The sequence below is a fragment of the Kryptolebias marmoratus genome, linkage group LG6 (genome assembly GCF_001649575.2).
Source record: "Kryptolebias marmoratus isolate JLee-2015 linkage group LG6, ASM164957v2, whole genome shotgun sequence".
Taxonomy (NCBI): Eukaryota; Metazoa; Chordata; class Actinopteri; order Cyprinodontiformes; family Rivulidae; genus Kryptolebias; species Kryptolebias marmoratus.
The window spans coordinates 4,128,851-4,150,569 of NC_051435.1; the positions used below are offsets into that span (position 1 = coordinate 4,128,851).

The window sequence follows — 21,719 nt, forward strand, 5'->3', positions numbered from 1 at the left end:
AAAAACAAAATATTTACCAGGGAAAAGAGTAAGTCTTGACCTCCAGTCATAAGAGGATTGAAATCATGATGGAAGGTGGAGTCAGTTGACTCAACTTGTCTTGAGTTAAACATAGTAAAGTTGCTTTTTCTTCCCATCTTAAATGTTTTACCTGTGTATCTTACATCAACACCATATTCTGAGATTATATCTTTAAAATACTTGATATAATACTATTTTACTTGCTGTCGCTTCATGAGACTTTACCCACTTTTCCCTGAACCAATCTTCTTCAAACTCTTCCCTTTTTTCTCAAGAGCTTGTTTGATTCCAGTCAAGTCACAAAGATTACCTCATTAAAGATAAGTGCTTCACATGTGGGGCCACTTATTCATTTTAACATCTGGGTTTGCATTGACCCAGTGTTTTTTTTTTTTTTTTTCACTAATAGATTTACCATGCTGTTGCTTTCTTGAGGCTTGTTCAGCTATGACGAAGCACTTTTTTATAAAACTATTGTGCTATTTTTCATCTTTGTGTGGCTATTTCCATGTGCTCTCTTGTTGGCATCTTTTGAACTATCCCGATTAACAAAAAGAGAACTTTAATTCTTGCTCAGTTGATTTGTGGGAATTGTAAAGCTTTGTCTAAAACTCCCACCCACCACCTTCGTTCATGAACAGACCCCCAACCTTGTGCATGCTTCACTGGGCAGATTTGCCTTAACCCTCCCCACGGCCCACAGGTTTTCACTCACAAGGGTTTAATAACTCAGAATTTGACAGTGCTTTGGTTTCACATTCTAGCTAGTAGTACTAACGTGTAGTACCAATAATTACCACCATGAAAGGCTGTGACCATTTGTCTGTTTGCAGACAAACACACTTGTGGGGTCAGTAAGATTCAAAATGGTTTCAACAACTAAACAATCTTGACAAACACAATAAAATTTTTCAGGATGTTTAATCTGTGGAATCACAAGTATACATATTGTTCCGTTTGGTTTTCTGTATTGCATCATCTTCCAAGTTTGTTTATTTTCTCTCTAGTTGAAAAGCAATCATTTGTTTCTGAACCGTTGACAAAGAACAACTTTGAAGAAAAAACTCTGGTCAGAATAATAGTGATTATAGGAGTTCTGATTCACAGTCTTAAGATCAGTTAATTGAAGTCTTATTTGCTTTTTTGATCTGGTGTTTATTACCGGACACCTTGATACTAGATGGTTTTATTAGAACAAAGTGTGCTTCAGTCTGTAACTGGATTTTTACCAAGACAAAAAAAACAAAACGTAACTCTGAAACAACCTTTTTAAAGGTAAAAATCACATGTTGTTTTGAATGACACCTTATATGGATGTGCTTCTCCTTTGTGCAGCAGAGTTGTTATAAGTCAGAACAATCCTTACACATACTCATGAAGTCATGCTTTTGGGCAAGAAAACAACTTATCAGCCAAGGTAAACTTGTGTAAAACCCTTATTTGATAGCAACAAAGCACAAACACTGAGTGAAGCCCCCCCAAAAAATTAGTTTATCAACTCTGACGTCTGTAATGTGTAATAAAAACACTTACATCATTATAAAGGACTCTGCCGAGATAAAGATTAGGAGCTTGGACGACTCTTCTTAACACCAGCATTTATTTCTTCACTTTACCAACTGTACTTGTTTGTTGGAGGAGGTTGAACTCTTCTTGACAGGATTTGTCTGTCAGCCAGCAGCCCTTGGCTAAAGAGAGTGACAGAACTTGTTATTGCCATGATAACCTTTAACTCTGAAGGTGGTTATAGACCTCCTGCGGTTACATATTTATTCAGCTGAGAAACCAAACAGACCCTGGATCTGATCCTGACAGCATCATTCTGCTTTGCTGGTACATTTGTTCATACTGCAGTCAAACAGATTTACTGTCTGATTGTTTTATTGTATTTTCCATGCATTGACTTGATTTGCAAGCTTACTACTGCCACAAGTATTTAATTTGTTTGTGTGCGTTTTGTACATTTAAAGAAACAGTCCAGTCAAACATTTTATTTGGTTTAGAGACCAAAAGAAATGCCTATTTGGAATGAGATTCTGTAGCAACCTTTTTATTTATTTATATATATATACACATTTCAAAAATGTGTGTATATATAAAAAGTGAAAGGCTTCATTTCAATAACTTTTAGAGAATTGGCTGAATTTCTTGCAGCCAGAGTATTGGCCTTCTGTGTCAGAATTTCCAGACCATTAAAAAAAACAAAAGCACAAGTCTAACAGACAGTTTGATCAACCAATCAGATTAAAGTGTATTCTTGACTTTGACTGGATTTACATAGGAAGCACAGCTGCTGATCCACCACCTTCAGCTGTACTGAAAATGGCAACAGGTGGCTATCACATTGTCACAGAAATATTATCTGTGACCTTTTTAAAGATAACCACTGCCCAACTTTCCAGCTCTTTCACTCCTCGATTTGCAGTCAGCTTAGTTAGCAGCTGAGAAGGATGCATTTGACTTAGTGGAATAAAAAAAGCTGTGGAAACTTTGCTGTTTGTTTAAAGCTGCAAAAAACCTTTTCAGCACTGAAGTTCATTTAAGGACATTGATCACCATAAGAGCCCTTGGAGAAACGAGGTTACATTAATAAAAAGTTCATCCAGATGGACATCAACAGGCTGTTTGTACTGTCAGCTTACTAGGCAGTGTTATCTTGGAGCTTAAAAGCTCTACATCTGCAACTGTGGTGTGTGTGTAAAGGTTAAAGGCTAATGCTGATCTTTAGAAATCAAAGCATACAATGGCTGAAGTACAAATTTATTTATTTACAAAATATGTCAATTGCTTACCACAAATAAACACATATTTAACCCTTAGATGAACTTGTACACCTAAAAAAATACTCTATAGAAGATCATTCTTACTTAAACAAAATCTAAAATTGTCTGTTTTAAGCTGGCTGTAGCAGGGAGTGTTAGTTAAAAGTTGAGGACCAGTTGTAATGGGCACATTTCTCCACTAAAGAGATCTAAGCATCCCTTACCCCCTAAAAAACTCCTAAAACTTGCCATCTCCATCCTTTCACAGAAAACTCCAGGATTATGGTTTTAGTTTCTTGTCCAGGAGTCTTTGCCAACAGTCTGTTTTCCCTTCGCCTCTTATAGTGAACTCTGGATGTCACTGACTAAATCCTTTTAATCCCTTCAAACATTTATTTTGGCAAAACCTGTTGTTGTTATTATTTGGAGCTTGTGTTTATTTTTGTTTTACATGCATTATTTATTATCACTGGGTGCCATTTTCCAGGACTTGCAGAAAAGGTTCAGAGCTTTGTTTTGTTAAAGCATAAAGATTATCTCGAGAGATTTTTGGATTTTCTCTTAAAACAAATTAAACTGGAGTTTAATATCCTGTTTTTTATGGATTTATTATAACACATGCCAGTATTCAGACCAAGAATTAATAACATTATTGTGTTACAGTCATAACAAGCTCCAAACAAAATGAGAGAGCAAACGAGAGTTAAGAAAATGTCATGATTGTAAGCAGAGCCGATATATCAACCCAACTAAAACACTTTGGAAAACATTTCTGAATTTTATTTAGCAAATGTTTTTATTTATTTTTACTAAATGACTTTGTTTCAAAATGTATCTACATTCGAATGAAAAGGAAAGTCTGCCTCTTCCAGTTCTAGCTGTTTACATATCAGGAAATAATAAAGATGATCTTAGATTACTCAAATTTAACATCAAGTGAACAGAAACGCACAACAGATGTGACCATGTCATTATTTATTAAACATAAATGAAGACAAAATTGGAAAAGCTGTGTGGAAACTTTGTCCACTTTTGCTGCTTCCTCTGGATTTAAGAAGTATCCATATCAGCCAGGAGCTGCTGATCATCCGTGGGACCAGGAGTTTTGCTGCTCTGAAGCATACAGGTGTGTGTAAACTCAACGCCAAGGTGCAATGCTGAGGAAAATGGGCTCCATCTCAGGTTCTACTGGCTTCCATCAGCAGGTCAAAGGTCATAACAGGGCAGTTAGAAGAAGGTTGAACACTTTATGGCTTGTTTGGAAGGTTTGCAGGAGAAGGCAACATGGCAGCACGACTTAGGTTTGAAAAATTCCATCAGAATGAACAACAAGACTTCTAGAACAAAACCAGAACAAAGTACAGATGTTTACCCACAATGCACCTTTGGATGTCTGGCAAAAACAAAACCTAGCATATCAATACAAACGCCAAATACCAGTGGTCAAGCATGGTGGTGGAGGGCTGATAATTTGGACTTTTGTGGCCAAAAGACCAGGACACCTTGCAGTCATTGAATCAACCCTGAGCTCCTCTGTAGACCGAAGGATTCTGGAGTCAGATGTGAGGACATCGGTCTGACAGCTGAAGCTTGGACCAAACAGGACAATGATCCCAAACACAGTAGCTAATCTACAACAGCATGGCTCAGAAATAAAAGAATAAAGGTGCTGAAACGGCCCAGTCAAGAGTCCAGAACTTCAACCTGACTGAACCTGAGAGAGCTGAGCAGAAACCAATGAACTGAAGCAACGCTGGAAAGAAGAGTGGGCCAAAATTCATCCACAACCATGTGAGAGACTAATACAGTCCTACAAGATGCTGTATCAGGAGCTGGATAGTGTTTGTATTCTGCTTTTGAAAAATAAATATTGACATGGTGATATCTGGTCTGTGTTTTTGGTTAAATTTAAATAATTTTAGAACCTGGTCAAAAGCAGATAATTTTATATCCTGATACGTAAAACCCTGGAATTTAAAGAGGGTGGACTTTCTTTTCAGTATGACTTTATTAGATTAGGATTTGTCTTGAACTGAACTATAATTACTTTCAATAAAGTGTACTATCAATGGGTTGATTTAGAATGAGCTACTGTAGGTTGAATTGGCGTGTTCTTAGTTGGCCTCAATTTTTTTTTTTGGTCTTATTTTGTGCCTTGAGGTTATTCATTCGTTCTGTTATGAATTTGAATCAAGTCAAAAATAGACCTTGATCTTTACCAAAAAAGTTTGAGGTTTTATTATTAGTAGCTGTTTTTCTTGTGTGTCTATACATGAAAAATGTTCTACTCTGCAACACTTAAAAATTTTTGAATGAGGACTTAATCTTGGGAGTTTTCACTAAATGACCACTCTGTGTTCATCTAATCCTGATGGTCTGTGAAAGAGGAGATTTTTTTTTTTCTGGATGACTGAATAATTTCCTCCCTGGGATCCACCTCCACTGAGATGAAATGCAGTTGGGATGCAGTTTCTCACCCCCCACACCTCCTGCCCGCCTTTCATTTGGGGTGAAGCTCTTATTTCTTGTTTAGCTGTAATAGTTCCTTGTTTCTCTCTGCTCAAGTCTTCTCATAATGAGGGGATTCTCAGACTTCCTCCTTTAACTCTTGAATGGCTTCTATTCCATTCAGCAGAAAGTCTGTTAATTGGAGCCAGTTCAATGTTTTTGTTTGCTCCCACTTTCTCAAGAGTTGATAAAGAGTTCAGTGCATGGTAGTTTTTTTGTGTTTTACTCTAAGAATGTTTTTCAGGAGTATAGTTTTTGTTCGTTCAGAGAAAACAAATATTACATTTGCTGTAGAGCTGCATGATGTTAGGAAAGCATGCAGTTGCAACAGTATCACTCACCACCAAAGGCAAAAAGGTGGTGATGATTTTGTCTGTTAGTAAAATATCTCATAAACCACCAGATAGGTTCTCATGAAGCTTTCAGGAAATAATGATTGGGATGCATCTCTGTAACTGATTACCCTTTGGAGTTTTCCCAACTCAAGATGGCCACCACACCTAACTAAAATCAGGTGGCTCAAAAGACTAATTTTGAAACACTTTACTTGGAATTTACTGTTATTTTTATGTATTTATTTCCAGAGGGCTGTTTCCGTTCTACCAACATCTTACTTAGCTACACTCAACGCACAACACAGACTTTTGACCCACATCGGTTGACCTCTTTCACAAATTTCCCAACACCAGCTGTAAATCTGAGACGACCTCTTTCTTTGCTTTCGTCTGACTGCCTCCTCCTAAAACCGTAGCATGTGCCAGAGTTTTATTTTAGATCCAAATTCATATTTTGAGAAATGTAGAGGCTGAAGCAGTTTTGATCAAACCTTTCAAATCACATTATGAACAATCTCATGGTTGCAAGTTGTGTTTTCTAAGTTCAGTTTTGTTTTTACACAATCACGAATAAGCTCTTCAGACTTGTTACAAATCTGTTACTGGTGATTTGTCGAGTCACCTCTGACAGACTCTGTTCACACCTGGTGGTAAATTGTGTACCTGAGTGTTTTGCAGTTGGATGTCAATTAGCCGTGCTGTATGCAGATACACACAGACCCATGTCTCTCACACACACACACGTCTCACACATGCACTCACACACATACACTACAGTGCGCTGTAAGCTGTTGACTACACTGCTTCACTGTGAACATAAGTGTTTTAATCAGGTAAATCTAATGCAACATACTGCTGCTCAGACTGTTGTCCTTTAATTGACAGCACATTAAAGCTTACAGTGACCACAGTGGGTCCACTCCCCCAAAAACATTAAAAAACAAAACAACTGGACCTCTCATCTGGAGTTAAAGACATTTCGCTTCCCGTCTGGGGAGCTGTCTACATTCAAAACTGAAGAGTGTGAATTTCCAAGCTTCAAACTGTGAGAGATGCTCTGTTGTGCATTTTGTTGATTCTAGTTTACACAGCGGAGCATCTCATGCAGTTTTAAGTTTGAAAAGCCACAATATTCAGTTGTGAATTTAAAAAGTGAAACATCTTCAACTGCAGAATAGAAGTGTAGTTTTATTTTTTTTAAAACCCTGAGACATTCGTTCTGCTGCTTGTACGGGATCATGTCAGTTCATTATAGGAGGTCCTACATCGAGGATTAAGGCAGATTACTGTTCAGACTACCAACTCTTTGGTATTCAAGGTCATGGCTAAATGACTTTTCAAAATAAAAATTCCTCATTAAAGAAAAAACTATACACCAAGATCACTTAGTCTGTCTCCTCAGAAGTAAAATCTAAAGAAATGAAGGGCTGTTCTGTAAACTAAAACATCCCAGATGGGGACATAGAGGTGGCCTTGTTTGTGTTCATGCATATGGTGTTTCCATATGAGAGACGGTGGCGTGCTAACTGATTAACTCAGTTGACTGGAAGAGTCTCGTTTGGTCTGCTGGTTCCCCCAGGAAGAACAATGGTGTCTGATAGGCGGGGGTCAATTATGAAGCGCTGCCCTGGGTGTATGGGTGCAAACAGTTTTCTCAGATTTAATTTAGACTGCAGGAAATCTCAGCAACACAAAGCACCGACGACTCACGTCTGTCTGGTTTTTCTGTTAGTGAGCTGCAATCATTTTGTGGGTCGAAGATTGTGACATTGTGTAAATTCCAAACAAAAACAGGATGCAATTATTTGTAGAGCTCATGAACCTATATTTTATTCACAATGAACAGTAAACATATCAGTGTTTAAACTCAAACAAATACCATTTTCTTGTAGAAAAACAAAGGTGTGGAGGACATGCCATTTGTGATTTCCAGAGAGAATTCAAGTTTGGATCCATCTGACCTCAGAACAGTTCTCCTCTTATTTTTTTTCAGAATCTTATTACCCCTTTCTCAACTTTTGAGATGTATTACTGCCATCAAATTCAAAAATACCCTATTTTTCAAAAACAATTTACAATTTCATAACATCTGACATGTTTACTATGTTCTGTTGTGAATAAAATGAGTTTGAGATTTGCAAATCATTGTATTTTGGTTTTAGTTACATTTTACACAATATCCCAACTTTTTTGATCATCCCTTTCCAAGGCATGTAGAGTAAAAGATGTGGCCTACTGAATGGATTACATTGAGTTTCCATTTTACAAATAAACATGATTTCTGAACCTTTACAGTTAGTTTGAGAGTGTTTGCTTGTGGAGGAAAATCTGCTTAATAAACTTCAGCAAGATTTAATTGTTTTACAATTATTAGATTAATCAATTATTAGATCATCCATGAGTTTCCCTGATTGACTGAAACATGAGTTTAAATGTTCTTAGTTCTTCTTTGCATATTCTTCATAATATGCACACATTTATTAAAAAGTTTTAATCCGTTTCTATTTCTGTTATGATTCTGCTCTGTTGACCATCGGTTTAGTAGAAGTTTAATACAAATAAGATAAGAACATACAGTATCTGCTATTGTTTTTGTGTGAATGACATGACTTTAAGGAACATTAAAGCACAAACTTGATTAATTTTATGAAGTGAAGTAATGTTTGAAGGGAAATCTGTCAGAGTCATTTGTTGCAGCTGAGGTAATAGTTCTGAGATCAGAACTTGAGGAGAAAAACAGCCTCATGGTTACGTTATTCAGAGGGAATGTCTGTTGCCGGGCAGAATCTGGAAAAGTTTATCTCTGTAGTATAACATTACCTAACCTGGGCTGGAGTCTGCTCGGTGTGGACAGGTCGGCTTTAAAACACTTCATCAGTTACAAACAAGGGCTCTCTGAAACTTTACATGCAAGATTCTTACACTTTTTTTTATATTTCTTGGTATCATGTTTTATCCAACTTGTTTTTCTGATGCCCAAATTTCTGCATCTTTACCAAGTAACCTAATAAGCATGTTTTTCATCTGTGGGAGAAAAACTGAGTACCTGGAATAAACCCATGCATGCAGGGGGAGAACATGTAAACTCTACCCAGAAATACTCCAGTTGTTGTGCAGCTATGATCAGTCAGTGTCTTACCTGCTGTAGTGGTTTCTAGTGGTAGAAGAGAGATTGCTTTAAATTGTTGTTTAAAGCATCGTGATGATGCAAATGATGATTTTGCAAATCATCATCATCATCATCATCATGTCTCTCTGGCTGGTCTGAGCGGTTCCTGAGACTCTTTCATTACCTCCAGGTTCCTCCTGGAGTGGCCCTGCCAGTCACTAGAGTCCCAGCTGCATCATATCTGCTTAACTCACGATCATCACCTGACTGGGTTGGACCACTTACCATTTTGAGATGCTGCTGCCATGAAGTGTCCTGCTACTAGAAATTGTTAGAAGAAAATGCACCCTTATTATCAAGACAAATGTTGAAAGATTGCAAGAAAGTTCGGCTCTTTGTTGAAACGTCTAAAGAAAAAAGGGCCCCCAAAAAATATTGCACAGCATTTTTAAATGTTTGTAAAACTCAGGTTTAAAAATTAAAAAAAAGACCCATTTGGCCTTTTAAAGGTTTTTTAGAAGATCTGTAGCCCAAATGCAACTGAGACTTAAATTTGGAGAAACCAACAATCTAAACTTATTTTAATTTATAATTTTTAAAGAGTTGATTTATATTAAAAACGACAACAACAATGGGGGTGAAGGGTAAAAACAGTTTGTTAGAGACCTCTTTCTTCTTTTAAACAGTGGGAAAATTTTAAAAGTAGGGTGGGAGTGATTGTTGGGTGTGTGTGTGTGCGCAGATTAGAAGATTGTGTGTTTGTGTATTTGCACATTTTAATGCATAAGAGCTCCTGTTTTGCCCATGTGTGCTAATGAGTGTTAGGCAGGAGATTATGCGTGCGTCTCTAAGGGAACGGGACTCTGTTCCCAGGAGCTGCAGGGCCTGAGCTGAGGGGGGTATGTGCACACCCTGACCCCAGCTCTTGAGGTCCTCGTTGCCTGTCTGAAACCATTTCCTTCCTTTGTGGCCCGTTTTAGACCCAAAGTGTGACACGAATGTGAAGGACAGAGGTTATTTGGAGGTTCTGCAGCAAGCTGAAACAGAAAATAATCAGTGTTGGCTGCCATTAATACTGCAGATCCACGCTCCCCACCCCCATAGCTGTCCTCTTCACCCATGTCTCACCAATCAACTGCTTCAGCCACCCCTACAAACAATAAACAAATTCTGAGAGCGGCGGGTGCATTGCTAATGATCGGAAACAATTAAAGCTTCACAAAAAGGAGTGTTCTACTATACTCCAGCACATTGACTTAGTATTTTAAGGTTAAATGGCTACAACAAAAATTTCTGTTGAGGGCAGGAGGACTAAAATTGGCAGGATTGTTCAAAAAGTTCTTCCTTTTAATTCAGTTTGTTTATGTGGTGCCAATTCACAGCAAAGTCATCTCAGGTCTCTGTACAAAAACATTCCCATACATTATAAAATGCCAATTAGTAAACATTATCTATCTAAAGAAGCCCGCAGATTGCAGTGAATCTTCACTTCATCAAAATCTCCCATCACAATCTCTTTTTTTGGCTTTGTGAGGGGAAAAATGTTGAGCCAGGACCATATAAACAGATTTTATTCTTGGTGTCCTTATGCACATCATTTTCCTTTTATTAATAATCTTTAGGAAATTATTTTTCAACCTTTTGAACCCTTTTCAGTGATTGTCTTCTAGCTAGGCTTTCTTGTAATTTTTTAAAGGGGTGTTTCAAAGTTTTTCTTTGGACTTCAGCTGACTAACTCATTTGTTCAAACCTTGACAGATCTTGCTCGAGCTGTTGGCTCTGAGTATTTGTTGAGGATGACTCTTATCTACTACCACATCAGAATTTAGCTTAATATCTGTTATAGCCATTTGTGTTTGCACAGTTTGATTACCAGTGGTAACGATCTTAAATTAGGTTGACTCCAAAAGTTAATAAGTTGTCTAAATTCAGCCATTAATTACTTACTGAAAGTTTCATAAAAATTTGTCCAGTGATTCATGATATTTTGGTAAAAAGAACAAACACACAGACATGGGTCAAATCATTATCACTCTTTTGGCTTTGGCTGCAGGCAAATAAAGAATGGGGGGGAAAAAACTTCCAATGTCCAAATAAAAACTTTGAAAAGCCATCTTTCCTCCCTTCAAACATCTTCGGTTTGAGGAAGGAAACCCATGCATGCACTGGGAGAACATGTAAAGTCCATGTAGAAAAATTCTTGCCAGCAGTTGAACTCTGTGCAGAATTTTTTTTGAAAAGAAAGTTGACAAGCCATCACATTACCGCCACCTACTGGAGTGGAGTGTGAAACTGATGCGTCAAAAAATGGTGTGAATAAACTGACAAAGACCCACTGACTCTGACACAAAAACCATTTTGAAACTTGCAGGGTTTTATAGGTATCCGGGTTGTTTTTCTGACAACGCATTTGTCGCATTTTTTTTAAAGGCTTATTGCGATGGAAGCATGGACTGATTAAAATGTCACACCCCATGTTGCAGAAGTAATTTATTTGGAATCTGGAAAATGTGTTACATTCATAAATCATGTCTAAACAGAGTACAGTACCCCCCCACACACACACACACAAACACTCACCATCTGCAGAGACTGCCTGGAATTGGCTCCAAAAGCACACCAATGACCCTCTGAACCCCCAGATATTAAGCTGATGGCGTCTGAAGGGAGCAGGTCCACAGAGGACCCAATCTGATAAAGTCTAGATCAGAGGTCTGCAGTCTGTGGCTCCAGAGCCACATGTGGCCCTTCAGTCCTTCTGCAGTGGCTCCTTATACTCCTTGAACCTGAGTAATATTTATATAGAAAAGGGTAGTTTCAGCAGTTTTTCTGTCCAAATATTTGCAATGTGTGCATGAAATGTATGCATCTTAATGTCATTAATAATTTAAATCAATTGGTTGGTTTGCTTGAATGTTTCTAACAGAAAGTAGACATATCAGTAAGTATTGTGTTCAGTTTCCCATTATGTCAGTGCCATGAAGGCCCAAAATTAAACCGTTTCAGCTTAACTGGGAATTCCAAATTGTTCCTGGGTGTGAAAGTCAAAGCCAGGAAAGATTTACATTTCCTCATTTCAGAGGGATTGGTTTCTGCAGACCCTTATCACTCCTTTCCAGTCCTTCAAAGGCCACCTTCTCATTTCCATCTCTGCAGGTGTTAGCCAGGGTTTCGCCATGGTGGCACTCTGGATAACACATGCCTGTATGCCAGGCAGGGACCTCCACCCTTCTCCTGCTCTCCTGCCAACCCGGCGCATCCTGCACAGCAGTGCTCATTATTTCAGACTAAACAGATTAAGCTAATCCCATTATGTAGTAGTAAGGCGTAGCCAGAAGATGGAGAAAAGGGTTGGCTGTTCTGCTGTTGCCATGTGGCTCCGAGTAACAAATGCTGAACGGTCACATAGAGCTTGTTCAACAACAGGAGTAACATGAGTTAAAAACAGTCTGCATGAGTTCATGACTCTGGAAAACTGCTGTTTCAGGACATAAATGATATAAAACCTACCTTCTGTCAGAGTATTTTTGAACTGCCGCTGATACTCGCTGATTTATGATTTGTTATTCCTCTGCTTTAATTGTACTTTAACATGTTTTAAGATCAGGGCAATGGGGAAAAAAGCTTTTTAATAGTGCTTGTAAGATTCCTGTGGTCAAAAGTCTGGGAACTTCTTGATCTTCATTACAACACATGGCAGGACGGTGTTTAAATGTAAAATTCCTGTGATTCAAGATGGCTGCCACAGCTAAATGACCTTATCAAAACCAAAATGTCTTTAACTCAGTTAATTTTTTACAGATATTGAGGTATCATTTGATGTGGTAGTAGCTGAGAGTCATCCCCAACACATACTCTGATCACCAAATTGGATTATCCAAGATGTTTGTTTAAAGCTTTGGCGTGCAGTGTGGCGGACAAAATGCCTCCCGTCAAGGAAACGTTTGGGCCTAATTTGTTTTGGTTAACCTAACAGTGTCTATGACCTCATTAGAAAAGATAAAATGGCAGTGTTTTGGTAATTTGTTCATTTTAGCTTGTTGAATACTATTCCTCTATATCCAATGCAAAGTAACACTTGGATTTTTATGGTTTTACCACTATGAGTATTGTGTGGATTAAAAGAGGTTAATTGCACCGTTACCTACAGTGAGCTCAAAGTGAAAACTGAAACCAGCTGTTGATTACAGCACCAAGATGACATCACTTCTCCTCAAGGTTGGACTTTCCTTGGCAGGGGTAAGACAACAACATGCAGGTGTCTTGTAAAGATGCTGCAGGAGATCATCACACTTGCTGTCCGGTATCACTTAAAGCCAAGTTTATAAAACAGGCAGTAAAGGGAGCGAGTGTTAGTGGATGGTACACAGTTGAGGAAAATGAGATGTTTATAATACATGCAAGGAGCCAGGAATGCTTGTTAATGAGTTGTGTAACACAGCCATTTCTCTCCTAAATGGGTCACCAAGATGTTAAGACTCTCATCAATGGTCACTAATTTATTTTGTGTAGCTGTGATGTGCTTTTGTCAGAGATCCACCTAGGCATGGGCCCATTACTGGTTTCACTGGTGTTAAGAAGTCTGTCAAAACCACTTTTTTTTTTTTTTCTAGCATACTAGCATACTGTTTCTGTGACTTAAATGTCCTTTTTATAAAGATATCAGAGATCAGGCATGCCTCCTCCCATCACTCGCCTTCTGGCAGCGGGGGAAAAAACGTCTGAAGGTCACGACAACTTAAGACGGGATGTTGGAATGATTGTGAAAGACTTTGTGTTTCTGTTTATCCAAAAAAAGAATCTACATCAACTAATTGAAATCTGAAAGTGTCTCCAGTTTTGTAGGCCAATATTTCAACTCCTACCACTTGTAACCCTTTAATTAAAGGTCATATTTCACTTAAAAATTTGGAGCAGGCATAACACTTTGCCATCAGATTGGGTCTTAAACTGTACCTAGTTTCCGTCTGCCAGACTAACCAGAAATTCAATATTGGACACTTTGTTGCCTTTTGAATAAGTTGTGAACAGTTGTGAGTTTTGTGTCATACTCTGGTGATGGATGCTTTAGAGATTAATGAGAAGCGGATTTAGGTCCGATGGATGTTCAGTACCAAAGCAATGTGTGAAAGATGTCAGACATTGCCCATGTGTGATTCTTAGCATTTTTAGATATTTACTGGGTATATTAACTGTAACTTATTCTGTAAAATAAAACCAGCCTGGAAGAGCAGTCCAAAGCTGTTTCTCACTACCGCTACCCTTTTTCTTTTGTTTTCATGCCTGCAGCCAGAAGAGTTGGAGGCTCTTCATTCCCACACATTTCGGGGGAAGACTTTCAAAAAGACCAAGTACTGCGGCGTTTGCAAACAAACCATCGTCCAGGATGGACTCGTCTGCCGAGGTAAGTGTTCCTGAGATGGTTTCAGACTTCTGTCACAGAGTAGTCCTGCTTTTTTTTGTCCTAGCCTGACTTGTCTGCAGTGACAGGCAGACATATCTGTATTTCATTTTTTCTTAGCTCTAACAGAGACCTCTTAAAATCTGAGGAGTTCAGTATTTATTTGTTTTTTTTTGACAACCAGCTGTCAACGTGAGCTGATGTAGTTTGTAGAAGTGGAGCGCCACTCTCTGGAGACTGGTAGCATCACCGGTAGTTTAATATTCATGCGCAATCTCATTAATACAACAAACTGTTTCTTTTCTCAGAGTAGTAAACTATGAAATTGAACCCCTCACTGTTTGTTTGTACTTTAACGTTTTAAATTAATATTGATTATCTTACTGACTTAATGATTTCTTGCAAAATGGCTTTTAACCACATTTTAAGACCCAAATTCCAAGAATTCAGGTGCACAGGAAGTGTTTTTGCATCAGCCCCCTTGCTACTATAATATGCATAACAGTAATAACATGGTGGAATCTGTTGTGTGTTTTTGGATACTTAAGGTTAGACTTGAATAATTTTAGGACCTGGTTAAGACCTGGTATGTAAAAGCGTAGAATTGAAAGAGGGAAGACTTCTTCCCCCCCATGACTGTATAATTACCAACATGTCCCTGAGTCTCTGTTGGAGTACAGTGGTTGGTGATATTTAAGTTTTTTTATTAGGTAATTTATTAGCGAGAGTGTATTAGGAACCCTAAATGTTCTTAGTGACAGAAAAAATGACTAAAAAGAAATCCATCAACACTTAATGCTGTTTCAGTTTCTCTTATTGAATTTTTTTCATCTTGTTTTGTTTTATAGTTTCTGCCCAGTCTGATAAAACACCAATGCAGCTTTAAAAAAATATTACCATCAACACAAAAACCTGCCTTACATGTTTTGATGTACTCTAATGATTTAATTCGTTGAGCTATCTTGCCTAAATTAGCCCAAGAATAAAATGTTTAAAATTGGTTGATCATAGTGATGTAGTTTGTTACATTAATATTCGTTTTTTAAGGCACTATTTTTCTAGGCCAAGGTTCAACCTCAAAATTAAATCACTTTTTGGTTTGTTGTTGTTTTTATGCCCACTCTTGCTTTCATTTCTCCAGCCTGTAGTTGAGAAGGGACAGAGGATTTTGCAATAACTTCCAGGACAATGAAGGCAATATCTGTTGCGACATCTGTCAGTGGTCTAAATGACAAGTCATCCGAGGCTGACTGGGGTCAGCTTTGTGTCAGTGTTTGGTCCATTAAGTGTTGGAGGAGGGCAACAGAAACTCCAGGGAGGCTAAAGGTTAACAGCTTCTCAATTTCCCTAATGGAGTTTATTGAAGAGCGTTTATTGTTGACTGAGCTGCATACAGTACTGCTCCAAAATCTCAACTCATTTATTTCTTTAAGTTTCCCTTCAAACAGCCAGACTTTCTTGAAATATCTCTAAGTGGTCTTGATCAATAATTCTCCAGGCTGTTTTTCATTGGACTTTTTCACATGTTTACTTCAGTACCTGAGCTACATTGTTATAAAAATAAAGAAATGTTACGTTTTTTTCTGTTTAAAATAATTAAGTGGCTTGAATATGCTAACATGATCCAAATAGAGCCAAAGTTTCAAGCTGTATTTTGAGCTTTTATTGTTCCCAGAAACTACCTAAATGGCACATGGGAACATGGGAGTTAAATATCAAACAACAGTGGGAAAGTAACTGAGATTTCCAAACCCCTTTTCCCTTTTTGTGCTTCAAATAAATTAAAACAAAAAAAAATAAGAATATAGTATGACCTTGGTCATCTCGGCACATAATGCTGTTGTGGAAATGTCTGTTTTCAGACAGATAACATGAAATGAAACCTTGCGGAAATAGCTGGATGTGTGGTTTGGCACAGCAGGAGAGGAATAACTATCGCAGGTTCCAAACCGGACACAAGGCGGGTAAAAGGCTCAGAAAAAACAGAAGCTTTTTCTGTAATCTGGTGGCATTTCGACCATTGAAAGGACCATTTGTTGATGTGCTGCTCCCATGCCTGCCAAAGAGATATTTGATGACAGTATAAGTTTACTTTTGAACCTGAAGTGTGGATCCTTTTTCTACTGGTTAATACAATTAACATCACAAATTTGTAATTATTGCAGAGGAAAGTTCAGCTGGTGTGGTAGAGGACTGTTATGAGGAATTAAAGAAAATCGATAAGTTTTACTTATCAGGACAATAAAACTGATCTGGTCTTTACCAGATTTTAAAGTTATTCAAAAGTAACTTCAAGTGTGCAAAAAAACTCAACAGTTAGTATTTATTAAGCAAAAATTAAGCCAGAATTGAAAAGCTGTGTTTCAGTAGCTTGTAGAATCTCCTTTCATTGAAGGTTAGCTGGTGTGTTTGGGATCATTGTCCTGTTTGGTCGGACAGATGGCCTCACATCTGAGTCCAGAATCAGCCCAAACCATCAGCCCTCCACCACCGTGCTTTACAGCTGGTATGAGGCTTTCTCCTGCAAGTTTTCCAAACCAGCCATACTTGGTTTTTGTTGTTTCTCTGAGCATTGCACAGTCTGACCTTCAGGGTGAATATGCTTGGACGTTTACTCCTGTGAAGATTGGCAGCTGTCTTAAATGTCGCTTCGTGTGAATAATCTTTCTCTCTGTAGAATGATGGACTCCAGATAGTTTGGAGATGATTGATTCCCAGATTGACGGGCAGCAACAATTGCATCTCGAACATCATTGCTGATGTCTTTCCATCTTGGCATTGTGTTTGCACACATCTGTATGCTTCAGAGCAACAAAAACTCTATAAACTGCTTTTATAGAGGTGGCTCCACTGATGATGATCAGTTAATCAATACATTTGATCAGCTCCTGGCTGATACTCTGGAATCCTGTTGAGGCAGCGATGTTTGACTTGGTTTTTCACACATCCATTCCTTTTTGGCTTCATTTATGTTTAATTAGTATTGATGTGGTGGAATCTGTTGTTTTTGTTCACTTGATTTTAGATTTGAATAGTTTTAGAAGCTGGTGAAGCCCAGATCATTTTTATTATGTCCTGACATGTAAAACCCTACACTTAAAAGATGGTTTATGCTCTTTGTCCCCATGACTGCATGTTTCAGTTGATCCTGAGTACAAATCAAGATGTTGCAAAAAAGATTTTATTGCCACAGGTTAATATGCATTCCCTTGAAAAGAAAAAAACTATTTGCAATACCCTGCATTTATTCTTGTTATCTGCTGACTTCAGATGTTGTACTGTACGACAAGTTTATAAATAATAAAAGAATGTCTGCATGTCTGTTCTTTGGTTTGTTTTTAATCTCAAACAATTTAAATTTAAACTTCCTGCTTGTGTTGTAGGGAACCAGAGTTATGTCATGACGGATGGTCCATTTTAGGCCTAACAAAGGCTCTAAAAATAAATCCCACTTTATTTTACTTACCAGGAGTCCATTTATGCAGTTCTTGGAGGGTTTTTACTGCTCCTGTCAGCTCGTCTCTGCAGAAAGTCTCTTAAATGTTCTCGTAAACCTCCACAGAACGACACCTGGGACCATCGTCTGGAAGAGGTGATTTATGGGAGAAGTAAACCGTTGTGACAAGGCTGCACTGAGCTGTATGCTGATCTAATTTACCTCAGTTGTATCTGGGTTTGTTCATTTGTGTGGGTAAATTCAGTGTTTGTGTGGCTGAGACGGATTTATTAGGACAACCCAAAATGAATCAGACACATGGGCAGCAGATGTTTAATACTCTAGTTTGTCCTCCGTCTTTTAGGTTTAATTTTGCCTGCAGAATAAATAGGACAGACCAAAGAAAGAAAGAGAGAAGAGTGGTACTGGGGTTTTTGTAAAGAACAATATTGCAGAAGTAATATTTAATGAGAAATTTGGTTTATTTTTCATAATGATCGTGTGTAATTTGGAATTTGTTGTATTGTTTTGTAAGTAAATATTTTAATTAAAACCATATGGCACACTAAGCAAATATACCTGCTGCTGTTGCTGCTGTGTCATGGCTTTCCATGGACAAATGTGAATGAGGGAAGCTAAACCAAAAATTACCCAACAGAAAAGAGAAAGTTGACTGTAACAGCAAATTATTGGTACCAGAACAATTTGGGATCCCCCAGGAGGAGCTGGAGCGTGATGTTGGGGAGCGGAATGAGTTTCCTCCTGGACCTGTTGCCTCTACAACCCAACTTCAGATAAAGGATGGATAAATGGATGAATGGATGGATAGGATGTTATCAGTGTGACTCTTACCCCTGTTACAAAGCACAGGTAGAAAGGTTTTTAACTGGGACAACAAAGTTTTCTCTTATCTTACTTGGATTAACCTGCGTTTTGACCTCAAAACTAAGAACTAGACAAAGTTCTGGGGTCAGATTTCCTTTTACCCCACAAAACAAACCTGAGAGCTGTTTTTAACTTCACTTTGGAAGACCAAAGGTCCTTTACCATTTTGTTGAAATTTGTTATTTTGTTCTGAGGCTTAAAATCTTGGGACCCTCACTGCTTCAGTTCTCAAACTTTGCTAAACTGCTTCATAAACTTCTGCAGTATTGTCCTAAAGAGGTACTTTTCCACCGCTTACTCATTCTCTTGCTGTGACTTCGATGGTCTTTGTTTCGTTTGTACCGGGCCAGCTGCTTCCTGCCTTTATTCAAAGATCAGCAGATTAAAAAAAAATGGTTTTAATGTTCTCATCTAACTTTCTGCCAGATGGTAAGTGAGCTGAAGCTCTATTCCCATTAGATTTGGTAACAATGTGAACAAACATTACCCCCAGTGTTTTGAAATTTGAGACCAACACTTCTTCTTGTTTACCAACAATCTGCAGTCACATGGTCCCATAATGACACCAGCACTTCCTCTCCCTTTGCCAGTTGCCAGGATACAAGGTGTTCAGGAGTTTGACAAAAGCATGTTGACGCAGGTTTGGACCACAACTTTCCACTTAAAAAAAGCGTAGGGTATTTTTGGAGAATAGGCCCTGAGGCGGGACCTGGCTTTTATTTTCTCTCTGTAGAACAGTTTGTTTGGAGGGCAGGAAAAACGAGCGCTGTTGTTTCCTAAAAACTTGGGTGAAAGGTCAGAGACTTGAGCTCATCTTGTGAAGTACTGTAAGCACATGGTATCTCTTGTTTGGAGTTGTTTTGCTTGAAATTAGCAGCTTCATTTAGACATTGTGCTTGAACAAATCATCTTTCAAACAAACCTGCAAAGATTCCCAGCTGGCTTTTTTTCTTTTGGAGCTCTTTTGTTGTGAGATCTTCAAAGACTCTGCAGAGTCGGACTACAATAGCAGACGTGTGAGACGCTGAGGGAGACTGAAGGTTATCAGAGCTCTCTTTTTGACTTCTGAGCTCATGCAGCTGGTATGCAGTGAATCCCACTGAGGGTGAAAACCCTGACAGAAACTGATACTTATAGAGCTTATTGTTCCTGAAACCATCATGTAAAAATACAACCCCATATCTGAAAACTGCATTATCAAATGTTAAAAATTGACTATTTTTTTGGTGGGGGGGGGGGACCTGATTAGAGCAGCTGCTGCAGGTTCTAGAGGGAATGTTGTCCCATTCTGTCTATAGAGGATTCTAGCTGTTCAAGAGTCCTGAGCCTCTCTTTGCTGATTTTTATTGTTCTTTTGCTGCATCAAATGTGTCCAGTTGGTGAGAGGTCTGGACTGCAGGCGGGTCAGTTCAGCACCTGGACTTTTATACCATAAAGACAGTTTTTTTGCAGATGGCACATCTTTACTTCTGACAGCTTCAGCCTCTGTTGTCTTACTGACCTGCTGCCAGTTAAACTAATTAGTTACAAAATGCTCCTTCAACTGTTTCTTATTTGTACCACTGACTCTTACAGCATTTTGTTGCCGCTATTACAGTTTTAGTTTAAATATTTGACATGTTTACAATTCTCTTTTGTGAATAAACAATGGATTTTTGAGATTTGCAAAACATTGCATATTGATTTTAAATTACATTTTACCCAACATCCCAACTGTTTTGGATATGGGATTGCACATCTCATGTGCAGATGCTGATTGTGACTTTTTGTTTTCATAATTATCAGGAAGAAACAGATGGATATAACCACTGGATTTCTGTGGATGATTAACAGAGATTTATTCTGACTAATCTGATAAGTTTTATCCCCTAATGAAGAAAGGCTGACTCTGTGCTCTGAGTTCAGTTTGTTTTTCTGAATAAAAGCCTTTTGAGTAGCTCTGTCTGATACTCCTGCTGAGGAAAATGCTCCCTCTGAAATCATGTAAAATGAAAATATTCCTTTTATCTGTCAGTAAAATAAAACTTCATTGGATAATGCAGCACTAGAGCCCCCTGCTGGAGAAAATTAAACATTACAGCTTATCTCTGCTTTGTAAATTTGTTCCTGGATAGTTAACTGGCAAAGAATGAAGAAAAATGATTTTATAATTTCATTGGAATTGAAATGATGTGGAAATAAAATATGAAACTCGGAGGCTTTTTTCATTGAAGCAATATATGAAAAATAAAATGATATTTGTACAAAATACAGTTTTCCAAAGCTTTACACCACCATCAATTTCATGTTTTCTAGTTGTTTGTATGGACGTTAGTGGTTATTTCCAGGCAAATAGCGGTAGCCCCAGCTAGCTGTAGCCTTTCTGGTGCATTACATTTTATTATCTTTTATGAAGGCTGAGCTTAAAATCTGACTTTGAGAAGAAAATCAGACCCGTTTTTTTTGTTTTCCCTGAAAAACCTCATAGATGCAACAGCCTTATAACTTTTTACTTTAAAAAAGTCCCTAAACTTCTCCAGATTGTTTGAAAATCTTGTATCGATTCGCTAATTTTTAGACTTGATGTTAACTTGTAGGGATCTGCAGCTTCAGTCACTTCAGACCTGTTAAAACTGAACTCTGAGACGTTCAGTTAACTAGAGATTATTTACAGTCCTTTACACCAAATGTAAATGAAACTTTAAAAAGTTAACCATTGGGTTTAAATCTACAACTGATTGTTTGGACTCATCTTTATTTAAGATGTCTGCCTGAGCTAATCAACTTTAGCAAGCACAGAAATGGCTGTAGTTCAGTACATTTTACAGATGTTTGGCTAAAATTGGTTGTGGTTAATAGCCGAGTCAGTCACAACCAGGGGTGGAAATTAATTTAATTAATTTACCAGCCACTCAAATATTTTACCAGCCACTATTTTTTGTTGTGACAAAAAGTAATTTCATATGAAGATGATGATGGAGGTGGGTGGAAGCAGTTGTGGTGCCCTACAAGCTGAACAACACCTCTTTCTGGACACTGCATGGTAATAACTGGATTTTTTTTATTTTAAACCATTAAAAGTTGCATATCTGTACATAAAAAATTCAGACAAGTAAAATTTATTTCTGTGGAGTGTTTTTTAAGTATTTTTTTTGTGCTTTTGTAAGTTTTTGTATGTAAGTTGTAATGTTTTTCAGACACTTGCTGCTTTTAATGCATAGATCTATTTGTGCTACCCGCTTATATTTAACAGGTAGGATATTCTGATGAAGGAAGTGATTTT

At 37.9% G+C, this 21,719-nt stretch overlaps 1 protein-coding gene across 1 annotated transcript in view; it reads left to right on the forward strand.

Annotated features, from left to right (window-relative positions):
* Positions 1–21,719, forward strand: part of tns1b (tensin 1b) — a gene marked incomplete in the record, with an annotated part of 143,320 nt that overhangs the window by 27,064 nt on the left and 94,537 nt on the right. Inside the window, 1 exon segment of the mRNA XM_037976306.1 lies at positions 14,025–14,139. Coding sequence (XP_037832234.1) covers positions 14,025–14,139 — 115 coding nt within the window.